The 26,205-nt window shown below is 40.9% G+C and overlaps 1 protein-coding gene across 3 annotated transcripts; it reads left to right on the top strand.

Moving 5' to 3' along the window:
• Nucleotides 1-395: 395 nt before the first annotated feature.
• On the top strand, nucleotides 396-25,022 carry LRRC8B (leucine rich repeat containing 8 VRAC subunit B). 3 transcript variants are annotated; one of them, XM_082053277.1, is made up of 5 exons: nucleotides 397-576; nucleotides 16,648-16,701; nucleotides 18,037-18,136; nucleotides 18,786-20,947; nucleotides 21,999-25,022. In XM_082053277.1, the coding sequence occupies exons 4-5, from the start codon at nucleotides 18,812-18,814 to the stop codon at nucleotides 22,269-22,271; spliced, it is 2,409 nt and encodes an 802-aa protein (XP_081909403.1). In that variant the 5' UTR covers nucleotides 397-576; nucleotides 16,648-16,701; nucleotides 18,037-18,136; nucleotides 18,786-18,811; the 3' UTR covers nucleotides 22,272-25,022. The 3 variants fall into 3 exon arrangements, 2 of the variants coding, with proteins under 2 accessions (XP_081909403.1, XP_081909404.1); XM_082053278.1 differs by lacking the exon at nucleotides 397-576 and adding an exon at nucleotides 1,050-1,235; XR_014184102.1 differs by lacking the exon at nucleotides 18,786-20,947 and having other exon boundaries at nucleotides 396-576; nucleotides 21,999-22,137.
• The last annotated feature ends 1,183 nt before the right edge of the window (nucleotides 25,023-26,205 follow it).

Below are 26,205 nucleotides of genomic sequence, written 5' to 3'. Positions count from 1 at the left end.
GCCAGTGTCACCACCTTCGGTGTTTATTTTTTTACGGCCGGCAGTAATTGCCTTCTCACTTCTTCCACCTCGTGCTTTCGAGGGGCCCGAGTTGTTTAAATGCCGGCACCGAGGGAGCGGCTGCTGCCTGCGGGCCAGCACGGCCACTGCCCCGGCACCGGGGGGCTCTCAGCCTGACGGGGCTCTCAGCCTGACGGGGCTCCCCCCGCGGACACAGCCGCGGTGCCGGGAGCGACCCCCGGCCCGGGCGGGGCCGTCAGGTGCCGCCGCAGGTGAGCGCCGCGGGGCGGGGCGAGGCGGGGCGGGGCCGGGCGCTTTTGTCCGCCGCAGCCCCCTCCTCCGCCCCGCGGCCTGTCAGCGGTTCCGCCGGCCGCGCCCCATTGGCTGGCGCCGCCGGTAACGTGACAGTGGGGGCGGGGCCGGATCCGAGAAGTGCCGGTTGGAGCCGGTGCCTCGCGCTGCGCTGCCGGCTCCCTCGCGGACAGAGCGCGCGGGGGAAACGCCGTTGGGCGGCGGCGCGTGCGCGCGGGCGGTACCGGTCGCGCGGGGCCGGGCGGGAGGAGGCGGCGCGGCCAGGTAAGCCGGGGTGGCCGCCGCTGACAGGTGTCCGCGCCGCCGGCGTGGGAGGGACGGGCGGAAGGAGGGGGAGCGGGCGGGGGTAGGACGGAGCGGGGTTTTCCCGAGGGCAGCGCGTCGCTGGCCCTCACCGCCACCGGGAGGCCACCCCCGCTTCTCCCGCCTCTCTGAGGGGCCGCGTGCCTTCTCCACCTCCGGGAGGGCAGCGGGCTGCCGGCCCGCGGGGCGCCCTGCGCTGCTCGCCCGCCTGCGGGGCGCCCACCCTTTCTCTCGGCGGCGCCTGCAGCGGGGCCGCTCACCTGCCCGCCGGTCGGGGCGGGCGGAGGGATCGGTCGCGGGCGCCGGGGCGAGTCTGTGCCTGCCCCGGGGCCTGGCGGGCGCCCCGCGCCCCTGCGGGTGTGGCTCGGGAGAAAACCGTTTTCTGATTTGCGTAAGCGATATTTACGCGTGTCCTCAAGTGACCCGGGGCGCTGCAGGTCGCCCGGGGCTCCTTCCTCCCCCCGGGCTTGGCGCGGCCGGGCGCAGCTGCCACCCTCGGCCCAGGTGTGGCGGCGGCACCTGCCTGCGGGCGAATGGCAGGTGGGTGTCAAGTCCCACCTTCTCCGGCAGGGAGGGGAGACTTCAACTCCGTGTTGAGGCCTGGCAGTACCGTGTGTGAAGTAAGACGTGCCCTCCTTTTTTCCTTTCCTCTGTCTTTCCCTTGCATCTCTCATCCCACCAAGACAGTGTTCCTGTAGCAAGGGGTTTCTTGCAGGGTAGCTTTTACTTGGATCCCAGCTGAGTTGTTGTAGTGACAAATGGCTTACTTTGTGAGGGTTCTGTGGTGGAAATGAGGCAGCTTCCTGGCTTCAATTAAGAATGTGGTGAATACTGCAATTAACCAGTTCTGTAGGAGAGCAATTAAAGCAGACTTCTTAAAGCTTAGTCTTACATGAGGATTGTCGTTAATTACACTGGCCAGGTAAACTGTGTTTGAATTGGCACCTAGTGTGGCCATTTAAAACAATACCATGGAGGTAGTGCTAGAATAAGCTAGGACCTATGTGGTCACTTGCACTTTCAAGTTTTTAAGCTACATGTTTTGCTGACTCCCAGCTTTCCTTGTCTGTTTGCTCAAGTGATAAGGTAAGGCATCAATTATTTCCTGGTGTCTCGGAATTCTTAAGTACCTTCCTAGTGGAGAGGTCAACAAGTCAAGGCTTACTGACCTATCTTGTTTGAGTTCTTAAACTTTCAAGTGAGAGGAGGGAGGAAAAGCCCAGAAGGCTTAAGTGTTGAAATATTATAGTATATCACTCATATAATTTATTATGTATTGTGTAAGTATATTGTGTGTGTTTTCTTTACTCTGTGTAACCCAGCTGACTGTGTGGGGGATAAAAGAGTTATGCTAAGTAGTGCTTTTCTTCAGTATCTGGTGCTGAGAAGGGCAAAGGAAGTGAAATGACAGCAGGAAGGACAATGATGGTAGTAGAGAACCAAGAGTTAGGATAGGGTGCAAGTTTTAAGTGTTTTCCCCAATGTTTAAAACATTATATTGTAGCTAAAAAATCCAAATATGTATCATAGAGTTTTACATTGGCATAATTTTTACTTTCTACTGAATTTTACATTAGCATAATGTAACAGAGTTTCAATTTCAATAGGTTTCATGTAACTTTTAAAAATTTACAGCATTAACAACGCTTGTTCCCTAGCACTCTTGAGAGAAGAGAGTTGCTGGTCTGACTCTTATCTTTTCCTTTTTCAGGAAAATAGAATTCTCATGGGGAGAAAAAGAAAACTGCCTTTTGTTTCTTGCAAGATACTAATACAGCTGCTCTTTGAAGTTGATGAAAGCGTGTTGAATACATTTTAGAGAGGGACTAACAATGCTAAAGAAACATCCATCAGTGTTTCAGCGTTGCAAAATGAACTTTGTAGAGCAGTACGCCACTGCAAAAGCAGTATTTTAATAAGGGATTTCTGGAGGGGAGGTGGAGAGGAAAATCTTGTGTTCCTTTAGCAGCTACTGTGCCTGCTCTGCCTGACATGTGACAGGTTGTGAAAGAGACTGTGGCATTAGTAAAATTGCTTTAGCTTACAATACCTACTGCTAAATCTATAAAGCTTTACTCAGCTAGGATTAGAAATTGATATTTTATGTGGCTAAGGGGATAAGGCGTGGTTTATACTGGTCTCTGCCTATCTAAATGTTTCACGCTGCTGTCTGTATTCTGTGCGCTAAGCTGTGGGATGTGTTTATCACTTCTGGAGGCAACCTTATAGCAGCTGCTCAGCTCTTGTCTTGCAAATAATGTTACTCTGCCAGCTGCTCTTGCAGTGACTCTTTTTAAAGTTAAGTTAGAAGCCTGCCGTGGTCATGATGATATTGGATTCAGATACCATGGGTGGCCATGTAGAAGTGCAAGGAATGGGAAGTGGAATTAATACTCTTCTATTTAATTATGCTGCTGTTTTAATGTTTAAGTGGTATAGGTTATATGTTAGTTTAGCAGCACATAATTAATTTGCTAATAACTAACTAATAAATATGATTTATTCTTCTTAACTGGTGACAAGCTACAGTATGCCTTGACTAATACATGTTTATATGTTGTACAGAGCAAGTTCAGGGGCACACATCACAAACTTGTAGCTAGTGAATGTAGCAGAGAGGCTGTGGCCTGTGTTTTATTAATGCTACCACTACCATGTGGGCAGTCAGCCTCATTAATGTCAGAAAGCTTGTGGTTTTAAGTTATTAATAACTAAACTGCTTATTTGTATGAACTATCTGGTGTACACATTACAATTAGAGTTTTACCAGAATTGGCAAGTGGTCTTCAGTTTATTGTAATTATGCTTGGGTTTGGTGATTCTTTTTCCCAAGAGCTGTGTGCTATGAACTAGTTCTGGATTTAATTTCTAGCTAGTTGAAATCAAGTTGTAATTCAATATTAAACTAAAGTTTCATAATACTTATGAATAGTTTCCCTAATTATTTGATTTTAAACTTACTGATATGGAAAGGCTGTACCTTCTGGTGTTGTAGTACATTAGAAAGAAGGCAGATGATGCAGCTCTCAAGAAAGCTATTGTTAATGTACTTTAGGGTACAGTGCAGGCACACCCCACTGCAATGTACACCAGAGAGGGTTCTAGAGTCTTTCAACAATCAGAAAGGAATTGTGGAGAAAACTTGTAATGGAGTAGCTTCAATTTAATTCTCATTAGTGCCATTCTGTTTCAGAATAGCGTCTTCACACATTCTGAATTAAATTATGAGAGTGCATTTCCATCAGAAGTGCTCAACTTCTCAGTATGTTCTGATACTGTAAACCGGAACACAATTTCTTATGCTGAAATTGAGAATCTAGTTGATTTTGAGAAACTGAAGGGAATAAAAATGACAGTAAGAAGGGATCCAGTGATACCAACAAAGGATATGGTAGTCATATGATCTGCTAATTGTCAGCAAGCTTAAGATGATGTTATAAACACTGTTTGGAAGATACTCATTAAGTTGTGGCTTTAGTTTAATATGGAAACAAAGTTTCAGTTTTGTTGCACAGCAGCTACAAAAGTATGGTCACATGGTTTGCTGAGGCTCAATTAAAGTGACATTGACTTTAAAGCTCCCACTTAAAACCCCAGGAAATGTAACCCCAGATTTCTCAGATGTTGTTGCCTCAGTTTTCTGGTGAAAATATTGATACTCTATGAGTAGTTCAAGTTGTTAAATATTTATTCAGATATTTTCTGGTAGCTAAGTTCATCTGCATGCAGATGTAAAGGTCTACTAAGATGGAATTTACAAACTGCAAGTTCAGACTCTAATGCTAAAGTATTTACACTTTAATTTTTGCATCTGAATGAAAGCAAAATCTTGATGTGCATTTGTTGTGTAATCCAAAACATTTTTTATTAAACATGAATGTTGTTTAAATACTAACTTTGCAATGACACTCACTCAAAGTCAGGAGAACACCAAAACATTGCTTAATTGAAGTGAGACGGGATATGTCAATACTGAAGTGCTTTACTGAGCTGGACTTGTTAAAAGTAGTGTCTGCTTTGATTCAAACCATTATTCAATTCCTTACAAATATGGGCTGGAGGTTTTTTACTTCAAAGTTCCTAATTGATTTGAGAGATGCTAAAACCTCAACTCTTGTTTTTGAAGTTGGCTTCATACCAAAAAGTGTGTTTCTTGTAGTACTGCTATCTGAAAAAAAAGCTTGCCAGTTGTTCAGTCTCCTCAGACAGTCTACTCAAAAAGGAAACTTTGCATGGTAGAGGACTGTTGCACAGCATACTTAGGCTTGATGGAAGTGTAAAGTGTGAACACAGGTGTTAAGCTAACTTTGTGTTTGTTCAGGAGCCAAAGCTGGGTTACTGGAGGTTTACTGTAGCATTCAAGTCTGATCACTTGTGCATGGTTCTGAAACTTAGTGCTGTTCTTGCAGATGCTTCTGATAAGCATAACACTGCTTTGAGCTCTGGCGATCACCTGCCTGTGTGCATTTCTTGGAAACTGTAGAGTTGTGATTAGGCATTAATACGTAATTTGTACATACACTCTTACACAGTATGTGCAATGTGAAACTTGTCCTTCAGTGCTTTCATTTTATGAAAAGAAAAGATGTAGCTGGGTGCTTTGTTCAATTAATAAATAGATAATGAAGAGTGACATGAACAGGAAGATGCTTGAGAGTTTGAGGTGATTGTACAGACAGCGTGGTCTCTGCTGGAGAATTAGTAAAACCTATTCCATTTCCATTTCCGGTGAGTTTGTATTTGACTACAGAGTTTCAAAAGTTTGTGGGTTTTTTGTTTGTGTGGTTTGGTTTTTTTTTTTGTTGTTGTGGGAGGGAGGGTGGGCTGTGTTTGTGGGGGGGTTGTTTTTGTTTTGTTGTTGTTGCTTTTTTTTTTTTTTTTTCCTTTGGGGTGGGGAGATTCTTTGAAAAGATAACAAGATGGGTTTCAGGAGAGTTTGCAAAAAAGAGTGCCTGAGTGCCTGGATGTAAACTGGAAACTTATCTATTCTTATTTTATTTTGGATGTTTAGACCAAACATCTAGAATCAAGTATTTCAACTTGTCAGGCTGGCTTTTAAGACTAACCATCTTCCCTTCTCAACAACATGAAAAGCTGTTGCTTCTGAGAAGAGATATGAGCCAGTGCTGAATGTCTGATTCAGCTTTCTAATGCCAGAACTAAGAGTGAAATCAGATGTGTTTCTGTATTGCTACCCTGATAATTATATTTTCCTAGATGAAGGTAAATTATTCTCTGTGGTCTCTGGAAGTAATAATATTCCCTTCTGGAAAGTTCTTCATGAAACTTATGCAGCATCAGGAAAACTTAAAACCAAAACACTCATTTCTGGCTGTTCTTAAATCTTTTAGCTATATTTGTGTGTGGTAATAATTACGTTGCAGAGGCAGAATGTATTTGGTATATATTTTTGATTCGTGACCTCACTTGATGTTTCTGTTCTCAACATCTGTTACCCTGATAGGACACTGTTTGGTCCTGGCCATCTGTAAATATTGAAAAAACATCAGATTCCTTTTTAGGTCCAATATTGTAATTTTAACTTATTATACTAGATAACTATTCTCATTTTAGAAACATCAAAACAAGTATAGCTAGAACAAGGAGTACAAATACAAACTCATATTTCTGAGACTAGGCAAAAGTGATAACTGACTGACCACTCTTAGGAAAAGTAATAGCTCATGTGCTCTTGGAACCTAACAGAACCTGTACTACAATCCAGAATAGCCTCTCTGATTACCTAGTAAGAAGTTAAGTCTTATGACTGTATGGCATTTCTCCTTTAAACACTTTATGAAGAATAGAAGAATCATTACTATGATTTTACAGTTGAAGAATCTGAGGTAGAGAGTGACTTCCACAGAGCTATTCAGCTAGTCGGAGGTAAACATCCCTATTAACTTTGTTGGGTGTGGTTACTATATTGAAAAGCAGAGTTTGAACTAGGAAAATAATGTAGAATGAAGGTTCTGAGTATCTAAAACCATTAGATTTCAGTACTATGCTCTGTGCAAAGCTAGCAAGACTTCCTATGGTATGAAGAATGTTGGCTTCTCCATCTTCATTTAAATGTAGTGCTGTTTAATTCTTTATAGGACCTTTATCTAGAAGTATCAAATTGAATAAGTACATGCTTTAGTTAACATATCAGTACATATGGTATTACATTACTATATAATGAATTATGTTGGCAGCCTAGTTATAGCAGCATGATATCCTGTGGACTACAAAACTGACCCAAATGCTTACCTGTGTTCTGCTGTGACAGTAGCACACCTGGTGGTACTTGAGAAGTTAATTCAGAGCTAGTTCAGATGTGTGGACATTCTCCAAGGCCCATCCTTGTGAGGATATTTTCTTATTTCAGACTTGTTTCCAGTGAGGTTACAGGAGTTGTCTTGGTTATTTCAGGGGTCTCTGGCCACTTAGAACTTCATTGGAAAGTACACTGAAAATGAGGAGCATGTATGAGCAATTCCCTGCCTTTTCCGAAGGAAGGATGGTCTTTTGTTAAATCGTAACTGGTTTACACTGGGTCTCTTGTACTTTTACTGCTGTTGGAGAGTAAAGATGATAAACTATACTATAATTAAAGTCTCTGCCAGCAGAGAAACCCTGTAGCATTTGTGTTGTGAATATTCTCCAGTGTTATTTTCTTCTGCCTTGCTTCCTGATGTCCTGAGCATAGTGTCACAATGAATGAACATCATGAGTATCTGTCTGACTTCTGGAAACTAAGGGGATAAAAATTAATTTTCTATTGTAGTACTTATCTTGGTATGCAGAATTAAATAGATAGCATTGAAGCTTCCTTTAGAATGCTGGAGGGATACTACTGATACCATTGTCTTATGGTTATGTATTCAAATTTCTCAGTATGAGAAAGACCCAAGAATGTGGTTACAAGAATAAAAAGGCACGAGTGAGCTTGAAAATCCGATTTCATGCAGTTGGAAGGTGTCTGACTGTGTTAACTATGTTAGTACTGGGATGAAGGATGTGATCTGCTTCAGTAGATCACAGGTTTCTGGGAGAGCTGTAAAACCTTCAGCATGCTACACATACTGGTTCCAGTCTAGACTTCTTGAGGTTGCTTTTGGTGTAATCTTCCTTGCTGAGGAAGGAATATATGAAGAACCAAGGAGACTTTTCATACTTAATGCTCCAAACTTGCATCCAACTAAGATTTCTTTGGAACTTGCAAGTAAAGACAGTTTGTAGCATTGGTGTATGATTTCTGTCTTCAGCGTTGCTATACTGATTAAAAAAAACTAGTTGGGAGGTCAGGAAACAACAAAGGAGGTCTGTTCTTTTATGTATTATTTAAGAGTGTAGTCTATGCCACTTCCTTGGTACATTCAGCCCAAAAGTGCTACAGAAGATTTGACAGTATGGCATGTCTGCAGTCACCCCTGGATAGGGTTGTCTCCTCCCTTGGTGGTTTGAATGAGCATTAGCGAAGCAGAGATGGACTATGTGCTTCTGTCCTGGGAAGGCAGATGCATTTTGTGTGCTCTTCTTTCCTCTCCCTCCACCCCCAGCATATTCTCATTCCTCTTTTTCTTGTGCTAGAATGTCTACTTCCTTTAGTCTCCTTTCTTAAGGGTCACCATTCATCTGACCATTGTGAGTCTTGCAGTTCTGATTCTGGTTTTGTTGGCTTCTTCTAAATTGGATGATAATGCTCTTTAGGCATCCAGATTAAGTTTGTGCAGGAATGGCACACCTGCCTGCTACAAGTATTCTCTTAGGAGAATAGTGGAGGACAGCTTTTGCTGATGTTAGGACTACATTGTTGGTGACACATTGCTCCTGCAAAGGATTAGTCCAGGCAGGTTTGCCCCCTCTTCTTTTGGTTGCTTCCAACAAATAACTCAAAAGTTCAACACTTCAACATTTTTTTCCACATGTCCTATTTCTGCAGTCCCTGTAAGTGTTAAATCTTTATCTAGTCTACCTTTTCTTTGTTCAGCACAACCTGTGACCTGTATTTTCTATAAATTGCATGTATTTTTTGTGAAATTTCCACCTTTGTCTTAGCTGATATAGTATGGAGTCACTCTAGAATTTATTTTCTGTAACCTAGATTCAATGTCTTACACTTAGCTTGTTTAGAAAACAGTTTATCAAAGAAATGCACCTACTTGATCTGGCAAGCTCTGTTTCATTCTTACTTCTATAACTTAAGTGCCATATTTTTTGAAATTGTGACTGGACTTATTTGTTTAAATATACATATCATTGTTTGTGTGTCGAGTCTGTGATAGCCTGAGCCCCGCTGGGGCTATTGGAGTACATTGTTGTGAGTAATGTAGTCTAGTATTGGAGTTGTCTCACAATCCTATTTAATAAAAAAAGGTAGGTTTGTCTACAGTGAGATAAGCAATACATGCTTTGAATGTGCTTGGTTCTTCAAATTTATTTATTAAAAAAAAAGGTCTCTTGTACTGCTTGGGTGCTTATTCTGCTTGTGTACCTGTGTCTTTTTGAGACTTAACATTAACTGACATTCTATTGCATTAAATTGTGTACTTCATTACGAGCTGTCTGATGCCAAGCTTAAAAATAATTTCTTTGGGCTCTAAGAAGTGCATAGATACTTTAGAAGTAGTAGGAATGCATGCCTCTCTCCTACATTTTATTCAATACTGAAGTTCTTGTTTACTTGAAACTGTTATGAGGAGAAAAAAAAAAGATGACACAAGATAGTGCTTCACTTTAAATACTAACATTTTTGTGTTGAAAATGCATTAGATTTTATCAGACTGTATGGTGCCACATAACAGATATGTGACTTGCTTGTTGTTTCTTTTTATTTGGTGGGGAGGAGAGGACTGTATTAATGCGAATTTCAGAAGTGACCTTCTGGAAGACAGTCTGTATGGTTTGTGTGTTGCACCAAGAGCTGCTGGTCTATGATGATCTCAGTAAGAGAGGTGCTCAGACTCTGTACAGTATCATTTAAAATGCTTGTTATTGGATTTGACACTATAAATAAGAGAATAGTATAGAAAATCTTACATCCCTTTAGAAGCTGGGAACATGAGTTGTGCAGCATCAAATGAGCTTTCAGTCCTTGTGCAGCATACTGTGCAGACCCTGCCTGTAGAAAGAGTTACCTCATTTTGATGCAACTCCATGCCTAATTTCTACTGTCAACCAGGAAGTACATTCACAGGAGAACTTCTTGCTGTGCTTCTTGATAAAAGCAAGGACAGGCAGGTGGTGTAATTGCTTGTACCAACTGGGAGCTGCCTGCAGACTCCTGTTATGAGCTGGCTGAATTTATCTGTTGGCCAAGAGATCTGCACAGCACAGGCCTGGGCCTGTTAACTAGCCAGAGAGGATCATTAACACTTCAATGTACCACAGTCTTCAGTCAGAACTACTCCAGTTTGTTATGCTCTTTTTTAAAGCATTATGGAACTCTTTCCAGTTATTTTTATTTGTTATTGGGTTTTGCTGTGCTGCTTTAAGAATTGCCAAGCAGATTCATGATAGCAGAGCTATTTTTTTTTTTTAGTGGGTAATATCAATGTGGACTTTTGGGACCTTTTTCTGTAAGAATTTCCTTTCTAAACAGGAATATGTGAAATGTACAACTGTTTGAAGAAATGCAAATGAAACAAATTTAAAAAAACACTGAAGAGTACTAGAGTTTCTGATGATAATATAAATTAAATAAGTTAAATTAGTTTAATATTAGAATGAAACAAAATGTCTCCAAACAAACTTATTATTGGACCAATACAAGCACACTCTTCTAAATAGGTGTTTGTTTCAATATTCATTGTCATCAGTATTTTAGATGCTAATGCATCTATTAAGTTAATATATGTATATGTATATTTATGGTTAAAATTAAAGGGGTGAGAACACAAGCTGAAAATAAATCCATGCTCTGGTAAAGCTACTACAGCTTGGCTGCTGGTTTGCTCTAATGTGTCCTCAAGGAAAGAGGAGAGTGAAGCACTGTAACACTTGTCTGTGTAGTTAAAGTCCTTCCTCTGTCATACTTCTGTGTTCACCTGATAGAATTCTTTTTTTTTAAAGTGCATCTCTGAGTTTGGAAATAGTACCAGAACACTAAAGCTGGACTAGAAATGTTCAGATTTGATTCATAGTCTGGATTCTACTTGGTTTAATAGGGATTTTAGAAAGCACTATGACTATGAATAAAGTGATATTTACCCGGAATGTAGACAATTTGCATTCAAAGAGATGAGCCATGTTGATGCAATTATGTGCAAAACAAAGCTGGTCTTCCTTTCATTTTACTTCAGTTTCTTTACCATTAGATTGCTTGCCTGTCTAACTCTGAAACACACTTGTTTAGAAACCTAGGTTTGTACCTACTTATCAGGTTTTTCTTCATTTTTATTTGCAGTGATTTTTGCATAAACTGCTTGTCTCATCTACTGTCTGTTTAGTCTTAAACTTGGGTTTAGACTATTTGTCTCGCTAGTATAGCATTTCTAGGAGCACAGGTTGTGACTTTGTTTTTACTAGAGCACAATCCTTAGCACCTTGAATTTAAGGATAAAGCTGGAGAAAGTACTTTTACCAGTAGATGTATGTATGTCTGAAAATGAATTAGTATTTAAAATTGTTTTCCAGGCTAGAGTGGTATGAAATAAAGCACATTTAACATACCTTTAAAATACATATATCAGATTACAACTTCATTGCAGAGTTTAACCCTCAAAATGGTTGACTTGTTTTCTTTCCTCCCATCCACTGTTGATAATTAGGCTCAAGTAACTTCATGCACTTGGGCAGACTTCACTGATGTGTGATTCCTTATCACATGGCCTACAGGCAAGTGATTTTAACTCCTTGTGCAACCAGCATGCTTGAAAATGATCCATCTCTCTAGTGAGTGTTTGACATATTTTACTACAAAATATTAATTCTTTACTGGCCTTCCCTAAATAGAGGGAAGACTTAATACTTGCATATTGATGGCATTTAATGGGAAGCTGACTTAGTATGGCTCAAGGAAGACAATGGTACAATGGTATTTTCTGGAGTGCTGCAGGCATAGGTTGGAAATGCATAATGTAGTGTATCTAATCCTTCACAGTTACACTTCAAGAATAAGTCTTGTGCTTGTAAAGTAAATAAAATTGGAGTAAAGCTTATTTTCTATTTGGATTAGACTGCATATAAAGTATTTCTCTTGTATTAAGTGTACCAGAGAAAGGAAGTACTAGAATAAAGACAGGTATTCTGAGTTTAGGTGAAGCTGCTTTTAAGATATTTTTTCACCTACTCTAAGGCCTTTTGTGTTGAACGTAGGAATCAAGCTTTTTGGTAGTTGAGGAAACTATTTAAAATACACTTGCTGTGTTGTACTCTCTTTTTCTCAGCTTGATGAAGGTATGATAGTGGTAGAACTAGGTAGCGGTTACTTAATTTTGCAAGACTTTTTCAGCTTATGTGCTGTGTAGTTAGCTCTGAGGCAGTAGCAGAGAACAGCAACGCTTGTAAAGCAAAAAGAGAGATGTAGTCTAGTTCACTAAATTTTAAACTAAAAACAAATTTTACCCCTGACATTATTGGGCTACATAATCTTACGTAAGCAGTCTTCTCCAGAGAGCAAGGGCTGCTGCTTAAACAGCATAAGGTTTTGCTATTACTGCTCCACATCTTATGTTCAGCAGTACTGTCTTGAGAGCAGGAGTGTTTAAGGAAGGCAAGGCCTCTAGTTAATCCAGACACAGATGGCTGAGATTGTCTGTAGTTGTAATTATGGTCTTTGGAAGGACTTTGTCTTCGATTGTTTGCAAGGTTGTCTTGCAAAAACTTGTAACTTGCAAAACTTGTAACAACTTTAGTGTAGTCTTGAACATCCTGTCCTTGAGGAATATACTGGTTATTGTGGAGTGTGGGAATGTCTTCAAGATTATTTTAAATACAAAAGGATAATCACTTTTACATGTTTAATTATCACCTGTGACCTTCTTCAGAAGGAACTGGAAAGAAGCTTTCAATAATCTTGCTTGCATGTTGTTCTGCATTCAGTGGAATACAGATCCAAAAATACAATCCCAATTGAAAAGATCCTACAACTGAATCTGCATGTGCACACAAGTTTGTCAAAGTACAGATTCTGGAATACGATATGTCAAATGTAGCACTTGAATTGAGCAGCCTATTACTTGTCAACAGGAGGCTTAAAAAACAGACAGAGAGTCATCTGAATGCATCTGCTCAGTATGTATGACAGTGTCATACTTTATGAAGTCTGACATGCCCCAGCACTCTTGCAGTACTTGTTTTTTTTGTTGTTTAGGAAATGGTAGTATGCCAATAGGAGTTTTAGCCAGGAAAGATGTGGTTTGGGTGATGAGTGTGTGGGAGTTAAGTTTGTTACTTTTTTTTTTTTTCCCCCCTTTGGGAATATTCATGAGGGTTTATTTGCAAATGAAGGTTTGGGTTGTGCATGTGAGACCATAAGCCGGTATTAGGAATCCCATAGACCAGGGATGTCAAACTCATTTTCACCAGGGGCCACATCAGCCTTGTGGTTGCCTTCAAAGTTCCAATGTAATTTTAGGACTGTATCAATGTAACTACTCCTACATGAGTTTGACAGTCCTGCATAGAAGATCAAAACTGCATGTTAAGCCAAATTGATTGCATGTTTAGTTTATTACTGAATTTAATTTTGCATCCAAAACTTTGGAAATAAAAGCGATACATTTAAGCTATTCTGAAGCTAAGTTGGTACTGTATTTCAGGAATCACTTTTGATAGAAAATGGATACAACAGACACATTTGCTTAGTATGTCAGCATCTCCTTATCTTGGTTGAGAAGTACATGCTGTTGGAATAACAACATGAGTCTGAAGAGATTGTCTGAAAACTTGAGGGCTGTGTTTCTCAGAGGGGAAGTGGAAAAAGGCAAAATAGGGCGCCACTGGGGGTCTAGTTGTGCTTTAGTTGTATCAATCTGTTTCGATTAACTGTGTCAGAAACACCAGTTGAATACTTTAACAATCAACAAAACCAGTGTAGTCTTCAAAATAAAACAAAGCCCCCTGTCATGTACTGGCTTTTGGTAGCCCATTATCCTTTGGGGAGGACAAGCAAGGCACTTTTCTTGCTGCAGAGCCATCCCTAACTAAATGCGCCTAAACTTATGTAAGCAGTGACCAAATGACACAATAATGCGGTGTTAAGTAACCTTTTGGCAGCAGGGAAGCAGGGGGTGGGTGTCTGATTATAGAAAATAATTTTCAAAATGAGGACCTTTTATTCAAACTCTGGATATGTTTCTATTGATCAGATTTAGAAGTCTTGAAGTAACTTAAAAGTGCTTTGATATTAGTGATCTTTATGACTTTATTTTTCTGGCCTGTGTCCCAGTACTGGTCTGCGGTAGCTCTCCTGAAGTCATCACTTAGCCTGAGGCGAAACTTCTGTCTCTCATCTTCTAAGATAGATGGCCAATTGAATTAGGCTGCTTTGAAAAGCTTTTACGGCTTTGTGGGTTGAAAGCTGCTGGAGATGAGATTTATCAAACCTATTACAGTTTAGCATTATTCCATTTGATTAGTCACTCTTGGCATACAGATAGGGTTTGAAAGAAAAGTGTCTTTAGCAGAATTATCATTAATAATTCACATGTTTATATTACACTTGTATATCTGTGTACTCTGATAGGAAGCTTTATTTTGTATACATAAGATTGTAGTGAATACACATGCTTCATTGGAGGGTTTCAAAAAGTAATCATTAACAAGAACAGAGTTCAAGTATTTAAATACTTAATACTGTGACACTGTCTGCTAGAAAATGTTCTAAAACTGCAGCAAGAATGTAGTTGGTTTGTTTGTTTTTTTTCTGGGCTGTGTCTGTCCCAGCGCTGTGTCCCAACAAGGGGGCTGTTGCAGGTGCGAAACACGGCGATGAGCGTCTGGCTGCTGGGAGCGTGGCGCTGCCCTGAGGGGACAGAGGAGCCACCGCGATGTCTCTTGGCCCAGGTCCAGGGGCCATGGGTCGGGTTTGGGGGGTGGGACACGACAGTAGTGCCCTGAGGTGCGTGGGGTCCCGGACGCTTTAAAGCCCTTTTGGGGATTTAAATCGAGCTCCGAGGTCTCTGAGGTCCGTCTACCCGCCAGGCCGGGGCGGCCCCGTCTACCCGCCAGGCCGGGGCGGCCCCGTCTACCCGCCAGGCCGGGGCGGCCCCGTCTACCCGCCAGGCCGGGGCGGCCCCGTCTACCCGCCAGGCCGGGGCGGCCCCGTCTACCCGCCAGGCCGGGGCGGCCCCGTCTACCCGCCAGGCCGGGGCGGCCCCGTCTACCCGCCAGGCCGGGGCGGCCCCGTCTACCCGCCAGGCCGGGGCGGCCCCGTCTACCCGCCAGGCCGGGGCGGCCCCGTCTACCCGCCAGGCCGGGGCGGCCCCGTCTACCCGCCAGGCCGGGGCGGCCCCGTCTACCCGCCAGGCCGGGGCGGCCCCGTCTACCCGCCAGGCCGGGGCGGCCCCGTCTACCCGCCAGGCCGGGGCGGCCCCGTCTACCCGCCAGGCCGGGGCGGCCCCGTCTACCCGCCAGGCCGGGGCGGCCCCGTCTACCCGCCAGGCCGGGGCGGCCCCGTCTACCCGCCAGGCCGGGGCGGCCCCGTCTACCCGCCAGGCCGGGGCGGCCCCGTCTACCCGCCAGGCCGGGGCGGCCCCGTCTACCCGCCAGGCCGGGGCGGCCCCGTCTACCCGCCAGGCCGGGGCGGCCCCGTCTACCCGCCAGGCCGGGGCGGCCCCGTCTACCCGCCAGGCCGGGGCGGCCCCGTCTACCCGCCAGGCCGGGGCGGCCCCGTCTACCCGCCAGGCCGGGGCGGCCCCGTCTACCCGCCAGGCCGGGGCGGCCCCGTCTACCCGCCAGGCCGGGGCGGCCCCGTCTACCCGCCAGGCCGGGGCGGCCCCGTCTACCCGCCAGGCCGGGGCGGCCCCGTCTACCCGCCAGGCCGGGGCCAAGGAAGAGGGTAATGACACTGGGACCTGAACAAGGAGACAGAGACAAGGAGAATGATGAGGACACTGGGAGCTAAATGAGCAGGACAAAGACACAGGGACCTGAGGAGCGGACAAGGAGGAGGGTGGTAACACTGGGACCTGAACGAGGAGGAGGATGAGGACACAGGGACTCAAACAAGGGACAAAGAGGACACGCGGACCCGAGCCACCCCCCTGTGACTCACCAGCATGGCCGTGTCGGGGGTTGTTGGGACAGCGCTGTGTCCCCCACATGTTCTCATCCTCATGATAACTAGACCTTTCATGTTAACTCTCAGCTGGTTCAGTGATCACTTTGACTTTTCAAATGTTTTTCTTTGTTAAAAAATATGTTGGTTATACTTTTTGTTCTTTCTTTGTTGAATCACTCAACCTATTTCTCTCTTAGCTTGTTCTTTAGAACTTCAATGAGGGTCCAAAGTTCTTTTATTTCTGTTACAAAGTTCAAGTGAGAAGAAGTGACTGGTTTTAAAACTAGGTTGGGTTTTTCTGCCTACAAGCATGTTTGGCTTGAGTTGAGACATGATCCAGATATTCTTAGCAGAATGACAGCCTTAGTTTGGATGGGTTTAGTACCTTCTTGTGCTTTTGCACCTACAAATTTATATTCAAAGCCGCAAGATTCATACCAAAAGAATTTTAAAGGTATTTACAGATGTGGTTTTTGCAAGTTGAGCTGGAGTGATTGAAGAAATTGCTGTTTCTTAGCTATGGTTAGAGCATCTCAGCTGCAGAACTAGTAACTATACATAAATGCAGAAACTGTTAAGCTTAAATGTTTTTTAGTGCTCAGCAGTGGGACAATGACAAGGGCTGTTGCTTTATCTCTTCTTTAGAAAAAGCAACTTACAGATGGTGACCAAGTAAATATTTGATGGGGATGGCATCTTAAATTATTCTAAATCTTTTGCTCATTAGATGTTGGATCTTTAAAACGCTGAATTGTTGTTCTAATATTCACAGTTATTGGAGTCCAAATATTTAATGATGTGATGACAATTTATTTTCTCTCCAGTAGTGTATTGCAACCATCCTATCCTGTTCAGCTGCCTTCCCTTGAGTGGGCCTGGTAAGTTTCTACATTTTATTGCAAGTAGCCTTGTCAATGCAAGACAGGTTAACTTATTTTCAGCCATTTTTCTCCCTTCAAATGTGAATGTGGAGTAAGAATAAGGCTCTGCCTTAGTTCAGCTGTTGTTTGCCTTTTATAACAGCCTGTCAGCTCTGTTTGGAATGGAAATGTCCAGTAAGAATATATTATGAATATAAGCCAGCACTGTGCCCAGGTGGCTAAGAATGCCAGCAGCATCCTGCCTTGGATCAGAAACAGTGTGGCCAGCATGACCAGGGCAGTGATCATCCCCCTGTACTCAGTACTGGTGAGGCTGCACCTCATACTGCCTTCAGTTTTGGGCCCCTCACTACAAGAAAGACATTGAGGTGCTGGAGCAAGTTCAGAGAAGGGCAACAAAGCTGTTGAAAGGTCTGGAGCACAAATCTGGGGAGTGGCTGAGGGACCTGGGGAAGTTCAGCCTAAGAAAAAGGAGGTTGAGGGGAGACCTTGTGCTCTCTACGACTACTCGAAAGGAGGTTGTAGCGATATGTGTGTTAGTCTCCTCTCCCAAGTAACAGGACAAGAGGAGATGGCCTCAAGTTGCACTCGGGCAGGTTTGGATTGGATATTAGGAAAAAGTTCTGCACTGAAAGGGTTATCCAGCACTGGGACAGGCTGCCCAGGGAGGTGGTTGAGTTATGAATCCTGGAGGTGTTTGTGCTGCTTAGGAACATAGTTTAGAGGTAGACTTGGTGGTGCTAGGTTAATGTTGGACTCAGTTATCTTAAAGCTCTTTTCCAACCTAAATTATTCTATGATTAAGAAAGATAGAGAACATGGCTTTGTATCTGCACTGCTTAACAGACTTTATTAGTAAGTTTTCTCCAAAGCTGGTAGTGTCTGTGGCATTGCCATTGACACTGGGTAGTTCATTCTTTTGTTTCAGGATGTAAAATATTGACTGTTGTTTGAGAAACTTGTCTTTCTGCCAAGCCTTGCTATACCAAAATTATGACTGAATTCTACTTCTTGAAGTCTTGCATGTTGTGTATTTTATTTTCATATAGTTTTTTGACAAGAAAAAAAATCTTCCCAGTTGAAATAGGGCCAGCTGTAGGTGGTTTCCTTTTTTTTTTTTTGTGTTGATTTGACTGTGCAAAACTGACTATACATTCTACATGATCATGGCCAAGTATGTTCTGTTCCATTTCATGTAGCTGTAGCAATGCAGAGCTTAATGGATCCTGATGTCTGCAATAAGGCAGCATTTCTAATGACAGCTGAAATGTTTGCTCTTTATTTAGGTGAAGCTGTTAAGAGTAAAGTATATTCAATGTTTTCTCCATCCAGAATGAAGACAAATGTAAAGATGGCATGTCCAAGGAATTTTAAAAGATGTAGACCTCCTGACTGAGCGGTGCTGTGTATTTTATTCTCTTTAATTAGTAAAGTAAGTATGAATTGAACCTCTGGTGCTGGGAGTTAGGTGTGCCATTTTTAATGTGTGACAATATTGGTCAATAACAAGTTGTGTTAGCTTCATTTTCATTCTGTCAGTATGCTTATTCTCTTGATGGGGAATTAGATACAAGAATATGTAATAAAACTGCTCTTTAGAGAATTTGTGTGTGTTCTTGGGTAGAATGAGTTAACCTAGTAGAAAATTCTGAATTACAAGAGCCATCATGTTAATATATCAGTGACTTTTGGAATGCTTCATAAATGAGAAATCACTTTTGCTATGTAAGTTTAGGACGATAAAGGACTGCTAGTAAAATACCAAACACTACTTATACCTGCTTGTTGCTTCTACTTAAACAAATGTTTGGTCAAAATATACTTTCTCCTAATCTCTGATGCTAGTTTTAATCATAATTTACATTTTTGCATTCCAAGTAACTTTCCTTAAAATAAATAATATCATGGCTAGGGTTAGGTGCCCGGAGTCCCTGGATCCATTTCCTATGCTCTGGATGCTAGGCCAAATGGTACACATATTTAAAACTGTGAAAAGAGTAGTAAGCTTCAAGTGTTTAATGGTGAGAAATTGTTTTTAACTATTCTCTAAGGATGTCTTTTCTTTTTTTTTCCTCTACCAGCTGCTGTTCTCTCACAGGTGAAAGTCATGATCACGCTAACAGAACTCAAATACTTAGCAGATGCTCAGTCATCCTACCACATACTAAAACCATGGTGGGATGTCTTCTGGTATTACCTCACCATGATAATGCTGCTAGTTGCTGTGCTCGCTGGGGCTCTCCAGCTTACTCAAACCAGAGTACTGTGTTGTCTTCCTTGCAAGCTAGAATTTGACAATCATTGTGCCGTGCCTTGGGATTTAGTTAAAACCCACCTTAACATGTCAGCTAGCTCTATAACACAGTTTATCGTCCCGCTTAAAATCCAGAATGATCTCCATCGGCAGCAGTATTCCTATATTGATGCAGTATGTTATGAGAGACAACTTCACTGGTTTGCCAAATTTTTTCCATACCTAGTGCTTCTGCATACCTTTATTTTTGCCGCTTGCAGTAATTTCTGGCTTTACTATCCTAGTACAAGTTCCAGGCTTGAGCACTTTGTAGCCATTCTTCAGAAGTGTTTTGATTCTCCATGGACAACGCGTGCCCTTTCGGAAACAGTTGCCGAGCAGTCTGTGAGAAAGCTGCCAATAGCCAAATCCAAAGCAGCGATTTCATCACCTGGGAGTTCAGTAGATATAGGGGCCAGCAGACAGTCCCTGCCATATTCACAACCTGGCTTGGAAACAACTGGAAGAGAAAATTCCTCAAGTGTTCTTGACAAAAAAGAAGGGGAGCAAGCTAAAGCTATATTTGAAAAAGTGAAGAAATTCAGAGTACATGTCGAAGAGAAGGATGTCATATATACAGTGTATATGAAACAGATTATAGCAAAAGTCGTTGTCTTTGTAATAATAATAATTTATGTCCCCTACTATTTATCATTTATTACACTTGAAATTGATTGCGTTGTTAATGTTCAAGCCTTTACAGGCTACAAAAGGTACCAGTGTGTCTATTCGCTAGCAGAAATTTTTAAAGTTTTGGCTTCGTTTTATGTGGTTTTAGTTATCTTCTATGGCTTAACTTGTACTTATAGTTTGTGGTGGATGTTAAGAAGTTCACTTAAGCAATATTCTTTTGAGAAGCTGAGAGAGAAAAGTAATTACAGCGATATACCTGATGTAAAGAATGATTTTGCATTTATTCTCCACTTAGCAGATCAGTATGATCCTCTTTATTCCCAACGATTCTCAATATTCCTGTCTGATTTGAGTGAAAACAAACTGAAACAGATAAATCTTAACAATGAATGGTCAGTGGAAAAACTGAAAAATAAGCTAGTAAGAAATTCCCAAGACAAGATGGAACTTCACCTTTTCATGTTAAATGGTCTTCCAGACAGTGTCTTTGAACTGACAGAAATAGAAGTCCTAAGCCTGGAACTCATTCCTGAAGCCAAACTTCCTTCAGCAGTGAGCCAGCTAGTCAATCTCAAAGAACTCAATGTTTATCATTCATCACTAACTATGGATTACCCGGCAGTCAGCTTTTTAGAAGAAAACCTGAAAACATTGCGCCTGAAATCTAGTGAGATGGGAAGAATTCCGTTTTGGGTCTTTCATCTAAAAAACCTACAAGAACTGTGTTTAACGGGCTATTTCATGCTAGATCATCACAACTCCATATACAATGAAAGCTTTCAGGGGCTAAAAAATCTGAGATCAATTCACTTAAAAAACAACCTTTCCCGGATACCTCAAGTTGTTACAGATCTTCTGCCTTCTTTACAACACTTGTCTATCAACAATGAGGGAAATAAACTGATAGTGCTAAATAACCTGAAGAAGCTGGTACACCTGAGAACCTTGGAATTAATTTGCTGTGATTTAGAGCGCATTCCACATTCCATTTTTACCCTAAACAATTTGCATGAAATTGACTTAAAAGAAAATAATCTCAGAACAGTGGAAGAAATAATTAGTTTTCAACATCTTAAGAACCTTTCTTGCCTGAAGTTGTGGTACAACAGTATTTCATATATCCCAGCGCAGATTGGTGCATTATCAAACTTGGAACAATTGTATCTAAATTATAATAATATTAAAAGTGTTCCATTGCAGCTATTTCTTTGTAGAAAATTACACTATTTGGATCTTAGCTGTAATAAGCTAACCTCCATCCCTGAAGAAATCGCTTATCTGACTAATCTGCAGTACTTGGCTTTGACAAAAAACCATGTAAGTAGAACTTTGAATTACTACTTCCAAAACAAACAAAAAAACCCCATCAAATACTGACTTAGCCTACCATTTCTTCTGGAATAGCCTCTGGTTCAAAATGCTTTTGTGGTGGTCATGATTAAAGTAAACCCAGTAAAGCTAAAAAAAAGGGTTGTGCTTGTTTAATTACTAAAACTTTGGTGTCATCAAAGCTTGTGTAATACTGACTAGATACTATCCTGGTCTGTAGCAGCTTAAGGGCTCTGAACCAGAGACAGTTTAGGGTAAGGATGGCTGCAGAAATGTATCTTCCCTGAAGCTGTCTATTCTATGTAGCATATAATGGAAGTGAACAGTGTTAAATTTCTACCTTAAAATGTCAAACTGAAAGCTGTAGTGAATCAACAGCTAGTTGATGAGCAGCTCAGCTGTCTGATTGGGAAGAGGGAAATAATTATAGCTGATAACATCACCAGCTGTGCTTAACTGTCTGGCTCATTAGTGTAGGATCCAGGCTTGTGACTTATGATTTCTTTTGAGGTTTATATTTGTTTCCACCAGTGAGGTTGGGTTTGGATCTTATATGTTAGTAGAGTGGACCAGGAGTAGTAAGTTACTACTGTACTGCTCCGATAGCTGCTTGTACAGGTTCTGCCACACAGCAGCTCTTAATGTCTCTCCACAGAATCTGTGTTCTTCATTAAGTGATTCTTAGGGGACAGTAGCCCATTTATCTCCTCTGCCACTTGCATGTGCCCACATTTGCATGCATTTCTGTGGATGTGTGCATGTATATGTTGCTTTCCACCATGCTTGTGTCTCAGCTTTGCCAGTAGCTAAGCATATTCACAACAAAAGTGGTATATAAACCACTGTAGTGTTCACAAGCACTTTCTTGCACAATGATAGAAGCGTTACAATTTTCCCTTTCTTTATCCTTCCATAAACTAAAAGGGTTTTGTTTTGTTTTTTTTACACTAAAATAAAACTAAGTAATGTCAAAACATGCAGCTGCATGTAGGCTAACAAATTCTAATGTGCATTATTTTTATTCTTTCCTTTTTTTCAGATTGAAATGCTGCCTGATGGATTATTTCAATGCAAAAAGCTGCAATTTCTTCTTCTGGGAAATAACAGTCTGATTAATTTGTCCCCTTGTGTGGGTCAGCTACTGAATCTTGTTCAATTAGAGCTCGTTGGAAACTACTTTGAATCACTTCCTGCTGAACTAGAAGAATGTCAGTTCTTAAAGCGGCATACTCTAATTGTAGAAGAAAGATTGTTAAAAACACTTCCACCTCGTGTAAGAGAGCGTTTGCAGACATGCTCAGATAAGTGCTAAGTTTAAAATGAAACTGCATCATTGCATTCTGTAAGTTTACAAATCAGTCTTAAACTTAAATGCATTGAACTGAGTTGATTGTATTGGAAAAGAAAAAATATTTAGATTTAAACAAAAAAATGCAGCCTTTAACAAGTAATATGTTTGGAAAATCGGAAATATTAACTGTTGGTTGGGTGTTGAAGTACTGGTTGAAGTAATTCAGTTAAATGTTTGATAGCACTGAAATGGAATAGTTAATTGCCTGGCTATAGTAAGAATGTATATACTTTTTTCCTATGGGAATTTTTTCCTGTTGATAGTGATAATTTAAACAGTTTCATCTCCTGCCATATGAGGTCTAAGAACTGTGGAATTAGTTTCTAAATATGAACTCTTCACTAACCTAGAATATGTTAAATTAAGATTATAATCTATTTGAGCAGTTCAATTGCATGGGATATACTGAAAGTAATTTTCAACATACCTTAATTTTTAAAGCTTTGAGAAGTACTGAGCATTAATTCTATAATTGTTGAAGATGCTTTTTGAATTTTGCTATTAAAACCAGTTGGACAAGAATATCTGAAACCAGTTTCAGTATTTTGTCTTAAAAATAGTAAATATAAGATGAATTATTGCCTAGAAACTGCAAGGAATCAGAAGAATTTGGAGTAACTGTGTGCATGTACTGGACAACAAATCTTACAGAACCGATCTTCATAGATGATGGCAAGCAGAACAAGATATAGTTGCAAAGTTGTTTTCTGTATGTTGTGAGCATCCTGGGTGTTAGTGTAGTATATGTAGCTGTTTAACATTTTTATAACTTCTCTTTACTGACTCAGTGCTGCTTCTCCCTACCCGGTTACTGTATTTTGGTGGCTGGGGAGAGGAGGAAGGAGGTTTGTGTTTAGATAGGGACAGAAAGACACAGTAGAAACAAACCAAATAATCACTGAGCTTATAAGCACTTGGGGAGGAGAAGCAGGAAGCGATATTATAAGCTTTGCCTCTTCTAGGGTTGTAATTTCATAAATTATAGTAGTGGAATGAGCTCTTCTGCCATCCTTAATATCTGAAAAGCTGGATGGAAATAAAATGGTTCCTGACTTCATTCTTCTTCTGTGTGCTGTTTCATTGTATTTGAAGTCTTAACTCTTATATTTTTAGTGAATGTGATAAACATTAAAATTATGCCCCTGGGAGGATAAATTCTTTCCAAAACATATTTGAAAGATTTTTGTGTTATACTAAAGTTTTAAAAACCAATCTCAATTATGGGTTAAACAGATGTGGTTAACTGCACTCTTAATGACTTTGTGTTCGAGTCTAACTATAGGTTCCAGGTTGTAATAACAAATCATCACAGATAAACAAGGTTTAGTACTGGACTACTTTTAGTCATCTCTTACTCTCACTTCAGTGCCACTTTTGTGGAGAGTAAGGTTTATTTTGAATGAAAATGCCAAAACTAAGTCTGACCCACATGAAAGTAGGAGATGTCTCTGCAGCAGCAGGGCAAGAGGTACATGTTTATTCACTCTACTGATGGCATTCCAAAGACATTTGTAGTTAGAGCACTTTTCTTCTCAGGGAACCAAAATGTGGTATAACTATTACATTTTATGTAGTTCTAGAAATGTTTAGTGTAAGCTGATTAGTTGTTTATGTGCAGACCAGTACTGCTGGAACAGTCTTTCCCAGTAGTCTTTCCCTACGTAGCTCTTCCAAATTCTATTTCCAACTAATTTTGAGTTGTGTAATGGTTTCATAGGAACTGACATGGCTCGCAGACAGGTAGTTGTGGTAGACATGATTAAACCAGAGTACATTGATTTGCACCCCTGTGGCCAGAATTTTGTTAATAATTGCAGTAGGTCTGTGACAGGACTTTGTAACTTGATATTGAACACTTCATGCTGGAATTGGGCATGCAAGACTTGCGGTCTAGTAATTTTTAAAAGATTAAACCAGCATTTTCTTTAAAGCTTTTTACTAAATTAGAAAGTTGTGTTGAAAAACTTAAAGCAGCAAGTAACTGTCTTGGCTGATAACTTCAACTTTAGCAGTGCATCTATCCTTTCCCATAATCCACAAAACTGATGGAGGAGAATAATCTTCAGTGTGCTTTTTATGCTAGTTCTGTCAAGAGTGAAATAACTTGGAGAAAGGTAACTAATTTCTAAAATATGTAACCTCAAAGAATCTGAAGAAGCACTAAGAAATGCATAAGAAAATAATACTGTTTTATAGGTTATATGGGTTACATTTTTTTTGCAGACTTTATTTTTTCACTCTGCACCCCCTCAAGAGGGTTGCATTTTTTTCACTGCATGTTTGAGTCTTTATAAAATACCCAGACAAAAGCCGGAAAGTTTAAAGGCTAGAGTCTCTAGCCTTGGTTTCAAACCACAATGTGCCTTTATTATCCATTTGGTACCATGAAACACAACCCTAGGGCTTAGAATTGAGGAAATGTCAGATATAATGGCTGAAGTGAATTCAAGAAATTCAGAATTACCTTAATAGTCAATATTTCTTCAAAATGAGGGGTGGGTTTTTTTTTAGGGAATCAATATATGAATCCACTGTCATAAACTTTTTACAATAAGTATTGTTGACACCTAGTTTTTGTATTAAACATTGACTTTCGATTGAAAAAAGGCTTTTTCAACTTGTTTCAGTGTTGTATTGTGTTTCAGAACTTTGTATTGTGACTGTCCGTATCGTGAACATTTTTTTTGAAAAATTAAATCTTTTGCATTACAATTCTATGAACTGTTCTTTATTTTCTGTATGAGATGCTACATTTAACACAAGGCTTTGAAGTCTGTTTCCAGCTATCTTGTACCTATATGCTGGCAGGTATACCTTCCAAAGGGAAATGTGAAGATGAACAGCAGTGGGAAATGAACACTATGCTCCATATCAAAGCAGTTAGGTTCTGGGCTAGGAGAGAGGCTCCTGTGTTGATTAGAACTAAGGTTCCATCTTAATTGTTGCCACAGAACTGTTTCCAAGTTGCCCACTTTAATTTTTGTGGGCTGGGTAAATATCAAATGCAGCCTGGAATTGTACTGCAAGAAGTGAAAAGGCAATGATTCTCTTCCCAGCTCAGCACATACAGCTGCCATGTGGCTAAACTGCCAAAAATAATGCTACTTGCAGTAAATAGTGTTTCAAGTATTGCACATTGTGTCAGATCAAAGATCTTGTTTCTCTGAGAGATGATACCTGATGGCTTTTTTGTGGGTACCTGGGTTTGGCTCCATAGTTTGAAGATATGGGGGGGTAGAGTGAACCAAGCATGCAAGTAATCTTATGTGTTCAAGTGCTAGCTGCTTATCTTTCAAAACAAGAACATTCCTAACAGGTTTTACAGAACTCTGTCCCTTTCTTCTTGGAGGTGAGATAAAATGAAATAACTATTAAAAAATTACTTGCAGTTTACCTGTTTTGAGATGGTATTGTTAGTAAAATAAGGTAGATGATTCTTCTGAAAGCTGTTGTTCCATGCTCCTACAGATCTATGTATTTTGTTTTCATGGCAACTTATTGTAGTTCTAATGATATTTTTTTAAACCAGTAGATTTCTATCATGCTAACAAACTTCCCTGGTATGTAGACTTTCCATCTCCAAGAATGTGACCTGAAGTTCATTCTGTAATCACTTCTAATAAATGAGTCCTTCCCTCTTTCCACCCCAATAAATGCCAGGATTAGAGACCAATATAGGAGCAACTGGAGAATTCTGCTAGCAAATACATGGCTGCAAATCCTGAAAGTAGGAGGCAATGCACATCATCCTATTGGATTGTTTATATCCAGGATTTTACAGAACTTTGGGTATTTCTAGAGATCAGGAATTGATCAAGCTCATGTGCTTTATTTGGCCTTGTTGGGTGGGTGAGTCCCTCAAATGATCCAGCATGGTGATGCATTTCCCAGAGAG

This window comes from Streptopelia decaocto (assembly GCF_964273445.1).
Source record: "Streptopelia decaocto genome assembly, chromosome: 5".
NCBI classification, from domain to species: domain Eukaryota; kingdom Metazoa; phylum Chordata; class Aves; order Columbiformes; family Columbidae; genus Streptopelia; species Streptopelia decaocto.
Note: the sequence above shows the minus strand (reverse complement) of the source record. Positions and strands in the feature narration are given on the sequence as shown.

Bases quoted from the DNA above. Each gene is read 5' to 3' on its own strand.
- LRRC8B (XM_082053277.1), top strand. From the start codon at position 18,812: ATGATCACGCTAACAGAACTCAAATACTTAGCAGATGCTCAGTCATCC. The intron at 20,948-21,998 runs GTAAGTAGAACT...CCTTTTTTTCAG, and splicing joins TGGCTTTGACAAAAAACCAT to ATTGAAATGCTGCCTGATGG.